We start from the raw sequence: 12,116 nt of genomic DNA, 5'->3' as shown, positions 1-12,116 counted from the left end.
GTCCCCAGAACAGTATTCAAATAGCAGTAAACATGTCGAGAGTTCACAAAATGAACTAAACGTACTGAATAGTCTGCTCGTTAAGAAAGGATATTGCACAATAGAAAAAACAGTGTTATTGGAAGATACATCTTGTTCACCTAAGATTTGTGTTGTGTCTGTTACATTAAACAGAACATAACAATAAAGGTTTACTGTACCTACAAGCAACAGTGTCACCACATACTTAAAACTGCCTGTGTGACTAAGACACTTGTCCTAACGCTCTACTGCTTTTTCAAAAGGGCATTATCTTTACTTCTCTCAAAAACAGGTATTTTATGACACCATTAAGAAACAACTGATGTTAAAATGTTAGAAAATACGAGGTAGAACAGCATACACCATACAAAACTCCCTAAGAAAATTCAACACAAAAAGTCTCTTCAGCCTCTACCCCAGCTGCTGCTATTGTATGGTTCTTTAATATCTCTAGTTTCCATTGGGGTTTTAGGGACTTTGCCATCATGTACCCTTTCTCAGAAGACGTAACTTCAGTTGCCTTCTGTTTCTCATAGAAATCTGTTGTTCAAACTTACTGCCACCTACAAAAGCACATCCTACCAACAGGTATAAAATGAATTTCCAATTTTCTGAGGCCTTGTTGACTTTGAAGGTGCCACATCATTCTTTGCACATTTATTTTGATCACCCACCTTCAGGAAGCTAAAGAAGAAGATCTAGTTCTGTATTTTTGAGGGGGGGAAAAAAAAAAAGCTTCACTAGGAACAGTATACAAGCTAAGGGGAAAGAGGAGTATGAAACTGCTTCCACGCAGTTACCATTAAATCTGATTTTTCAACACATCATCCATTTGAAATCATCTGGGACAAACTTAATATTTCTGGGATTTTGCTAACTCAGATCTAGCAAGTGCTATCACATTTTGATTGAAAGCTTTTTAATAAAGCTACATGAAGATATATAAAGTGCAATTCACCATCAGAATGTTTTTCTTTCTAGTATATATAAGCATATACATTCAGCTTATAATCCACAAGCCAAAATATTCAAATAAAAAAGTTAAGAACAAAGGTAACATCTAGATTTGTTTGAAAAAAAAATCTTCTACTCTCTTTCAGCAGACAACAGACACTATTGACACAGGGAACAATGAGCTCCATGGCAATGATGTTCGTGGCCCCACATATTTTTCTTCCAAGGAAACTGGTCATGCCTGGTCGATAGAACTCATTTCTGAAACTCTTGATTCTTGGGCTCTTTCCTTTGTCTCTGCCTATCCTTTTGACAAACACCCCATGTTTTTATACTCTTTCCAAATTCACCTGTTGGCAGCACTGGTAATTAGTTACTAAACCTTCCTTTATGTTTTTGGTAAATAGAGGAATCCTTCATACATCCAAGATAAGCCATGTTTTCGCACCAAAAGATTGGCTCTGTTATTCACAGTAAGTATAACGTGCTTACATAAGATAAAATACATAAACCAAGAGAGCTCTCTTTCAGATTCTGCAGGATAACCATCCCCTAGAAACTGTTATATCTTTATACTCAACACCCTATGCATCAATGCACCTTCCTAAAAACAGAAGCTGTGGGCTACTGGGAAGGATTTGAGACACGCTTTCCCTTGTATCACCCTCACTCCTGCTGAAGCAGATGATTTAATGAAAAAAAAAAAAACACCAAAAATACACAAAGTATGCACAAAAACTCAAGATAAACGCTTCACATGGGCTAACTAGGCACTGTGGGAAGTTGTAGGTTTTATCCTTTTTAAATACTATATTTACTAGCAATATCCACTTCACCCTTTTGCTATAAGCCTCTGTGTATCTCTTCCACACAACTACTCACTATCCAGTCTCACAGAGAGCATCACTGTGGAGCTGCTTGCTAGAGACCAGCAACCTCCTGCGCTGTAACCTCGTGGTCTCTTTCTGATCTCAGCTTTGCCATCCTGAAAGAGGGTTGTATTACTGACCACTGTTAAAGCATTTTTCTCCAAACATTGTACGTCATATAGGTCAAGTGCATTTTCCAAATTCTGTCTTTCCCCCTCCACTCTCCACAAAGTCTTCCAGATGGTTCTGCAGTCTCTTCCAAGCATTTTTGTGCTTGTTGCTACTCTCCTACTTGCAAGTCCATTTACTCTGACTGCATTTTCCTATATTTTCAGACTGCTATGAGTCATTTCTCTGCAGGCAGGCAGAGCCAGACATCAAATCTCCACAAATACAATCACCAATCTCTACTCTTCTCAAGCACCCATTGCAGTAGGGATGAACTTAGAGCCTGTCCAAAGATTCTGTCACAAAATCTGCACCTTTCAAAATTACACCTTTCGCGGCCATAAAGTACCCTGAAACCACATGATTTCACTGTCTGCTTCTTCACCAGGACAAAAGAACATATGATTAAAGACATCATTAGCTAAGAAGAAATATTGCTATTCTTTTTCCTGGAGTCCAGCTGCTTGCATACACATATCACGTCTACCTTTAACTCTTTCATGACACTGCCAGTGTGTTCCAGCTCCGTGGAGCTTTTTGCATCTCCTTTTCTCTTGCAGTTCTCTTTCAATCAATCCTGATGTTAGTCACCCCTACCTTCATTTCTACAAACATGTTTTCAGGTTCTAGTTATGATACCGTAATCTGAATCAAAACTTTCAGACTTTCATCTCAACCACTGGCAAACAAATCTAGACCAGTTCAAGTCACTGCTAATTACTAACTTTGTGGATTATGAAGCATGATCTCTGGAATAACCTTCTGCAATTTCTCAACCCATCTCAGTCCTTACAGCTTCATTATTTAAATTTCATTTGCCTGTGGTAATGACCCATAGGGTTTTTAAAAAAAGGAAAAGTCAAGTTTCGTCAGATGTCTGGAGTACAGTCAGAGCTTTTTATCTTCACAGAACAGACTTCTTACACGTAAGTAAGTGGAGCCACTGATACTTATTGTATCAACAGGGTCCCTCTTGAGGACCATCACTGCACAGGATTATTCTTCGGGCTTGCCAGGAGGTTTAACAAGCGTTTACAGACAGCAAGGGAACAGATCAGTCTCTGTTGTGTTGCATGAGTAGGCAAACACAGTGTTGCGAGGCCCTGAAAAAATAGGAAATCAATCACAATAACTATACAGCTAAAGCAATGGGGATCTTCAACATGCAACTAAGCAGTTAGACTTTAGGCTGTCTTCCAAATAGCTAGGAAGGTATTCCAAAGACACTTCTGATATCAAGATGACCGACATACAAAATTTATCTGCTATCAACTGCTATGCAGTCATATGACAGGAATTTGTACGCACACTTAGTACAGATCTAAAATAGTAGTTTAATTCTTCTGCACGACAGGAGGAAAAAAAAAAACAACCAGCAAAAAATCCAACAAATAACAGTAGGAAGAGAATGCTTGATACTGTGTATAAGAAACTAATTAAAACTGTAACAGTTGAGCACTGTATTTCGGTCTTCAGACAAGGAGCAGCTGTACTGTTCCCTGTGCTGAGTAATTAAGAGCACACGGTGGAAGTCTATGACTTACCACACTGTCCTGGAAGAGTGGCCAGGATCAGAAAGCCAATGTCAAGCCAAGCAAGAGTAAGCAAGTCTGTTCCCAGCCAAACACCTCTTGCCTTCATGTCTGACCACAAGACACAAAAAACCCCTCAATCTCAGCAACTAGTGAGGCAAACCGATCTTCCAAGTGAGAAGGACTGGACAACTTCAATAATACAATTGGCTCCCTCCTGAAAAATAAATCTATCAAAGCAAATATAATTTTGTGCCCCAAAAAAACCCACATGAGTATTAACTAGGAATGTACAAAAATACTATCATATCTAAAGTATAAAAGATTTTTTTTGTCCTTTTAAATCGTTAGCAAGAACTAGTATCTGATAAAACAATTCTGGCTTTAACACAAACAGTTGTTTTTAACAAAAAGCAAAGGGATCTTCTACATGTGCCTGCTGCTCTCAAACTTTGTATTCCTATAATACAGTAATAATCAAGTAACAGAAACTATTCTGTTTCAGGTAAACAGAGAAGAATCAAGTTTAAGATGTTTTTCTTAGCATCAGCAAGTGGTTCATTTTAATCCATTTTCAAAATGTATAACCCAATTGTTACTTGACACTTCCAAAGTATATATTATTCACTCACCATTTATTAAAAATCTACTTAGAGAAGGGTAATGTTATATCTTCTCTTGGAAAGCAACTCAAAACATCTGTTGACACAAAATCCTTTGAAGTCAAGCAATAAAACTCACACCTTATAGTGTATTACAGGATATTTTTATGCTGGCTTCCTAATAAAGACACATTTCACAGGTTTATGTTCACAAATTTTGTGGTCACCATGCTATTTAATAGCTCACAACAGACTAATGAAGTTAGTAAGCCACAGTCTTGTCTGCAGGGATCACTTACCATTTTCTGCTGTATATTGAACTTGGCGTACTAAATTATTTAAAAAAAAATATTATTTTGAAAATGACAAAGAGAGACAAGTTCAACAAGATATTCAAAGAAAGTTCAAACCCCATGAAAGTACCTGTAAGGGGTGAGAGTTCAAACGATGTTCAATGCCTTATAGCTTCTTAACAGTCTAGTCTCTATCCTCAAAGTCTCACCAATAGCAAACAAGCTTTCAGAAAACATCTGAGAAGATGATATTTTCTTAATATATGTGAACATTTGAAAGTGGAACTTGAGGGGGGAAAAAAAAAAACTTCAGGAGCTTCACTGGTCCAGCCTAGCCTACCAACTTGTAACGTCTCAAAAACTGCTTAGAGTTATGAAGACAATCCACTTCTAACAGAAGCAGCTGTCACATTAGCAGATAGATCGGACCACAAGCTTCCGCCCAGAGCTGCAGAGTTTCCCCAGGACAGGTTTAGTAACCTTAATCACTGCATGGAAGGGAACAAGAAGTACCAGAGACAGTACAACACAAAGGGGTCAGGGGCAAGAACAAGGCCTTATCCCTTGGAGGGCAGCAAGCCTGCACAGCAGCTCCGCTGTCAGAGATGCTGAGTAAGCAGCAGTTTCAGTTTCTGGGATGAAATTAATTGGCAGTGCCACCAAGGCAAAGCCTTAAGTTTTAGAGTGGGTGGAAAGGCAATTAAACTGTTAACAGCTCAGGTTTAATGCAAACCCTGTATCTGAAAGCAACAGCAGAAGCAGCTGGGGTCAGGGGGAAGAACACACTCGCTAAGGGAACTCCATTATAACAACTCACACAGCTGGAAAAAAAACAGACAACTTTAAAGAACACAAGGACTTTCCAAGGCCTGAAAGAAAGAAGATTGTTCAGCTTTTGTGTGTTGTCTCTCTGGGGGGTGTATGCTGCAAGGGCAGGCTGTGGATAAGCAGTATAAAGCAGTCACACGACCATCCTCCAATAAATTTAATGAAGGGCCTAAAAGCTTCTCTGTTGCAACATCTTCAACACCCACACAGTGTTAGAAGTATACACAACTTCGTAGATTAAAGAGTTAATCTTTTAATAGTGTACGACCGAGCTGTTTGAGCTTAAAAGGTAAGCACCTACACTTAAGGGGAGAGGTAAATTAAACTATGGGAATATAATTTTCCTTGAAGGTTTAGTTCAAATTGTCTTTGTATTGCCCCAGAAAAATTATATTACGAAAATCTGAAAAAAACATATGGAAGTGATGTGGGAGGTATTTTCTTGTGAAGGGAACCAGTACTGGTCTGAGAAGCAGCTGGGGGGGGAAGGCTAAAAAAGCAGACACCTGGCCAAGAAAACCAGAACTCAATGTACAGCAGCAGAAAGGGGTGACACAGGTAAGGCTGGAAAATGAACAAAGCAGTGAAGAACTCTGGTTGCTCTTTTCTAAATACAAAGTTGAAAGCATCTTGTTTATTTTTGCCTTTCTCAGAAAGCTTCCATATAATTGTCACTCAGAAGAGGGCTGAGGAATATGAGTCAAGAACACACCCAAGATGCACAGCAAAACCAGGCACGGCACCAAATAGTAGGAAAACACTTATAAAACTTCACCTCATTCGGTGTCACCCCCTATACACAAGGTTTGGCAACACAAATAGCACCCAAACGTTCCTAGTGTTGTTCACAGTATGCAACAAAGAAGCAAATCACACTTTACAAACTACAACCTGGTATTTTTAAGTCCTGCCAAGATGCTATAAAATATCCTCCAAATAAAGAGTGTGTTGTATCAGGCTTAGTCTACTTGAGAACTTTACTGTTACTTTGCTTGATTTGCATGCCCCTCTACACTTCAGTTTCAAAAGATCTCGTCTGGGATCCAACAACATGGGGTGGGGGGGAGGGGAACAAAACAAAAAGCCCAACAAACCCACAACTTATTTTATGTACTAATGTCACCTACCAATGGAAGCACTGGACCTGTTCAAATGAGACATTGGAATTAATGTGTGTTGGCAAAATCCCATTTACACCACCCAGAAGAGAAGGCACCCCATTGATCCTGCTTTAAATTCTTAATCTGTGATTGAATTTTTATTATTTCCATCACTTAATCAGAACAGTACATGCTGGAAATCTGCTGCGACACCAGGGCTTCAAGTGGTTGATCCGACACACCTTGTACAATCTCTTGACCCAATACTGGAAGTACAATCCTGATAACATCAGGACACGGCCAGGGATGAAAAAGCAGGCCAGCCCCAATCAGCAGCAGCCCACAGCTACATAAAATCAATTCTGAAATTCAACCTCCTCCTAACAAGAGCAAAGTATCTATAGGCCAACTGTAGGACCCATTTGCTGATGTTTGAATAAAAGCCTTCGTTGGGTATATTTTGTCCCAACAGAGTAAGATTTTAAAAAACCCACCCAAATGCCCCAGGAACCATCACACAGATCACAAAGATCCATCCGAAGGACCTGCATGCTGCCAGTGCGCTGCCTTGCATGAGTGACGTTCCCAGCAGCAGAGATGAACCCCTCGAACAGGAAGCCGAGCAGCGCGCGAGACAAACCAGCAGAACTCCATCTACCGAGCCTCTGCACGGAGCGTTAGACTTGCCCACATTTGGGCACACTGCCAGCAGAACCGAGAACTCAATTTCTAAACAGAGCAACAATCTGAACCAAACACCGCACCATTTAGTTTGAGAGTTTGTAACTGAAATTGTTTGTAAAAAACGATTCCTGTTCATGAATGCTGAATATTTTAGGGATTAAATAAAATGGGTGAGCATGCACACAATGCTAATTAAAAAGAACACAATGTCTCAGCTTTCTTTACTCTGAACACCTGGGCAAAGTGAAGACAGAGGTGAACACAGATGAAACAGAGATATAATACCAATGAATCTGAAGGGAAAATTCCTGCCAGAATGAACCCTGCTCAGCAGGGATGTGGATTTGTTTAATCAAATGTGAAGTAAAACCCGTTACTTGCCCTCTGTGTATGCACACAGGGCATTTCAATATTTTCTCATTTTCTTCTAGAAAACTGCATACAGTCAGAAAAGCAGGTTTATGTAACCAGATTTTAAAGCAGCCCAACTAATTAGTTAAGAGTAAATAATTTTTTCAGATCACTTCAAACCAATCTGATCTTCCTTCCTTTCAAAGCAACTGCATAAGATTAACTTTTTACCTATTACATCTCACAGTACTCATAACCAGAACTTTCATAGCTTACAGTTTTGTAGAACGCAATGTACAAATAACAACAAAAAACCTAAACAAACCAAAGAAAAAAAAAAACACCACACATGAATTGCCGTTGCCACAAAGTCCCAAAAAGTCCTGGTCATCTCACTAGGAAATATCTACACCAGGATTATGTAAATCAAGAGAAGCTTTGAAGGAGGAGTTGGTGTCCCTGTAACAACTACCCAGCAAGAAGGCAAAAAGAAAAGCTCTTAAATGCTACCCCTTCAATTAAGTGATAAACAGCTTTTTTTTTTTTGCTGCTGCTGTTTTAAAGCAGGACTACAAGGAAAACAGGAGACAAAATTTGGTATTTCTCATCTGACATTTCAGAGCCCAAACAAACTTTTAAATCACTAAATATTTTTAAGATTTCCTAATTCAGAAAAGAACTGGAAGAGAGGGAGGGGAAAAGACAGGGTACAAGATACAGACAAATTTACTTTTATTTTACACAAAGATCAACTGTTAGGCAAGGAGAAGAAACAGAGAAATGAGTTTGCACATATTTAGATAGGAAAAGCTACCAGTGCAAATGAGAACAAGAGGCATCTTTTCATGCAGTGCTCAAATTACCAACTCAGATGATCCTGAAATGCTTTCAAATATGAGCAAAGAAAAATATTTCTCATTAGAGACTTTTAAGAACTACAGATCAGTAATGCTCACAGACATTTATATGTTGGGTTTGTTTTCAGGGCTTTTTAGAAGAGATTTACATCCCACTTGCGTTCTTTGGACAAGTCTGATGAGTTTTGGCCTTTTTCTCAGCTTCACAAAAAAAGAGATTATTTGCATTAAATCCTTAACAGGGCTAATACAGTCATTCTTCTGGCTTTTCCCATACTGAAGATCTTCTACTTCAAAACTAAAAATCCTTCTCTTTTCCTTCGACGCAGGAAGTTTGCCCATTCTCCCTGTAGCCCCTCATACACAACTGAAACCACAGCAGCCCCCAAAAGCAACACGGAGGAGATACATGAGAATACAAAAAGTCATCTAGAATATGTCTGTACTTCAAAAACTCTTCCAAGAGTTGCAGCAGCTTCATGGGCTGAATAGCTATGAATCAGAATTTATACGGACAAAGTGAGCCGACCTCTTTGTCATGGGGTTTTCTCACCAACAGCACCCAGGGCTGTGCAACTGGCAGTGAGGCGCATCGGAAACTGGCACAGGGCTCGCAGGGGAGCAGTTTGCCGTCTGGCCCCTGTGCCTGCTGGCCCCCCGGTTCCTGCAGCGGGAGGCAATCGGGGGGCCCTGCTCGCCCCCGAGAAAACACCCACATCCCTCCGCTGCGTGACCCACGCTGTCTCATTGCTCTCACCTTATAGGGATTTCCTACATGGCAATATTAAGACTGCAGAGGGTTTTGAAACTTGGTGACAAGCCAAATACAAATAAGCCACATAAAAGAAAGCAGGACACTAGCTGAAAACAAGATAGTAAATTCAGGATATACCCAAGCACGTGCGATGAGCCTTTTTTGAATGTTCAGTTAGCCACAGGAACACGAAACAGAGATTAGTCAGAAAGCAGGAACGGGGAAATTGAATTTAACGCTTTAAAGAGCTGTCACAGAGTCTGTAATTTAAGGGCTGACAATAAGCCAATTATAATGTTGACAAAAAAAAAAAATCTCCATCTATAGCGATGCAGAGCTGCGACTCCCCGCCACTCACACAACTGAGAACAAATAAATAAAGCTCTGCAGACGCGATTTTCATGCAATTTACGCGAGGCGAGCGGCATTCACGTTCTCCCGGGTCTGTCCTACAGCCTCCTCAGCCTTGACTCCCGGGAATCATCAGCCACCTGATCAAAGCACTAACAACGAGGAGGGCGAAGCCCAGCGCAGCAGTCGCCCTCTGATCCCGGCGCTGCGCCGGTCCCCCCGCCTCACCGCCCCGGGGGTCCCGCTGCTCCCGCCCCGGCGGAGGGGGCAGGCCGCAGGGGGTGCAGGCCGGGGCACGGCAGTACCGGGCCCCTCTCGCCGGCGAGGGAGCGGGTGAGGCCGGCTCAACCCCGCGGGAGGCGTCCCCAGCCCCCGCCGCGGGGGCGGAGGCCGAGCGGGGGTGTCCGGGGCCGGCGGGGCAGGGCCGCTCACCTCTCCTTGGAGTACAGCTCCCGCTCCAGCCGCCGCTTGCGGATGAAAGCCATGGAGTCGCCCGGCCTCGGTGCTGCCGCCACAGCAGGCCTAGCCTGGCCAGGCCGCGCCTCAGGGAGGCGGGGAGAGCGGGCCGGCCCGCGGCCGCAGGCAGGCAGCCGGTCTGGCGGGCCCGGCCGGGGGCGCCCGCCCCGTTTATAGCGCCGGAGAGGCGGGGGAAGGCGGCACAAGCGGTCGGGGAACGGAGACCCTCGGCACCGGGCTGCGGCGGCTCTGCGGCCCGTCAGGGCCTCCGGGGCGGCGGGGCTGGGGTGGGCCGGGCCGGGGCCCCCGGGCTGCTCAGGGGGTCTCGGTAGGGGCCCTCACCACGGGAGCGCGGCCGCTCGCCCATCCACCCACACTCCCTCCCTCTGTCCCTTTCCTTGAAGCTTCCGCCGCTTCATTTTCACTGTTGCTGGCACGGAGATGCCACCCGCGGCCGCGGGGGCCGGGGGTGGGCCCGGCCGCCTCCCGGGAGTGCGGTGCGGGGCCCGGAGCCGTCGTCGTGCGCGCACGGAGGGAAACGCCCGCTTTGTTACAGGGCGAAGGACTCCACTTACCTGCGTTTAAATAAAAATTGTCCATACAATGCCATTGCAGTCAGATTCTTTCTGCCCAGAATGTGTGGCATAGGTGCCGCCCCAGCTGGAGGAGAATTTCCCCCGGTTTTTTTCTCTAAAAAATCCTCCTTGGAAGCGGGAGGTAAATAAAATCCCTTAGTTCATATAAAACGCTTTAGTTCGTGTAACTGCCATTATATCCGAACAATTTATAATGTGTTTACTGACACGATGTCTTGTGAGGTAGAAAAACACTGCTATCTGCATTTTTATAAGTAAAAAAATTGATTCACAGAGGGGATGTAATTTTTCACATAGGAATAAAAAGAATTACAGGCTTGTAGGCCTCAAGAGATTTCCTAATCTAATCTCTGTGCTGAGGCTGAATCGGGTATATGTTGATCAGTGTTACTGAAACATATTCAAGTTGTGGACCCATAAAAATGAGAAGCGTATGTGCTGAGGAGAAGTTAGCTTTTGCTAATTGTCTTTCAGGGGCCTCTTACGAGTAGTTCACAGGCTCCAAGGTGACAGATCACAGTCTGAAAAGCAGTGATACTGTCCACAAGAACTATTTGTCTGATCGATGTGTAAAAGCACTTATTCGAAGGAAACCTGCAACACTTGCATGTAGCTTGTACCAATTTCTAACAGCATTTATGAATATGTATTTGTCCAATATACAGCCTGAATTTTCTTTGCTGCATTCCTTGTTGTCATACTCCCAGTGGCAATGGACAATACTTGTTATGTTATTCACATGTGTTTTAATAAACAAGTATATATATTTATTTATACAATTGTTTATTGGTGCATATATGTGTCTCATCTTCTCATAGACTAAACAATTTTGTTCACTTTTCTCATAGACTGTACTCGTAAACGGTTTATTCTCACAGCTTTACTCTGGCTTCTTTCCAGCATGACTTTTGTATTTATCTTAAGGTATAAGGCCCCTTATAGCAGTCCAGTTGAGACATCAAGACTAAGAAACGTGCAGTCATTATGTCCGGTGTTTTACACGAGAGGAACATCTATAAATAACTCCCAGAAATAATTTGCTTTTCTGCTTGTGACAGAAAATTACTTCTGCTCAGAACCTTTTCTAACATACTGCCCCCCAGTTTTCCCCATCTTATTTTGTACGTTTGAGTTGTTCTCAGGTGTAATATTTTGCCTTAGCTTTGGCGATTTCATCCTGCTAACTTTAGACATTTATCAAAGTCAGGAAACTGGTTTTGAAATCTGATCCTGTCTTCTAGCTCCCAGGTTGTCGGAAACCAAGATTTTTAAAATATATATACATATATATTCTGTTGCACCTTGCAGGTCATGAATGGAAATACTGAATAGAACTGAAATGATAACAGATGCTTATGAGATCTCACTGCAAATGCTCTCCATTTCCAAGCAGCAAAAAACTTGGTTGGTGTTCTCATGAAAACGATATTTCCTTTGCTTTTTGTTTGAAGAAAACTGTCACGGGACAATGTCTAAATTATACTGAACTCAAGATCTATGATACTTACTGCTTCTCTTTTTCTACTGAATTGGTGAAATTGGTTGTAAAAAAGGGCATTAGATTAGTGTGAAAGCAGCTGTTCCTGACACACTTAGGTTAACCTCTTCATCATGGAATTTCTTCTAGAATATCCCTCGGGATCAAAATTGATTTGAATAGCTGTGGGCCTGCTTTCTATAGGTAGACACATTTTATGCTT

The 12,116-nt window shown here is 42.2% G+C and overlaps 1 protein-coding gene across 4 annotated transcripts in view; it reads right to left on the bottom strand.

Moving 5' to 3' along the window:
- Positions 1-10,454, bottom strand: part of NSMAF (neutral sphingomyelinase activation associated factor) — a 40,388-nt gene extending 29,934 nt beyond the window's left edge. For 2 of the 4 annotated variants that reach the window (XM_075416105.1, XM_075416109.1), the window contains exon 1: positions 9,797-10,245. In XM_075416105.1, coding sequence (XP_075272220.1) covers positions 9,797-9,849 — 53 coding nt within the window. In that variant the 5' untranslated portion in view covers positions 9,850-10,245. Of the gene's footprint in view, positions 1-9,796; positions 10,246-10,395 lie in introns of those variants that run through there. The other 2 variants (XM_075416107.1, XM_075416106.1) reach the window with 2 other exon arrangements.
- Between the last annotated feature and the right edge of the window lie 1,662 nt (positions 10,455-12,116).

The sequence above is a fragment of the Opisthocomus hoazin genome, chromosome 3, assembly GCF_030867145.1.
Source record: "Opisthocomus hoazin isolate bOpiHoa1 chromosome 3, bOpiHoa1.hap1, whole genome shotgun sequence".
Lineage (NCBI taxonomy): Eukaryota > Metazoa > Chordata > Aves > Opisthocomiformes > Opisthocomidae > Opisthocomus > Opisthocomus hoazin.
This window is presented reverse-complemented; position numbering and strand designations above follow the sequence as displayed.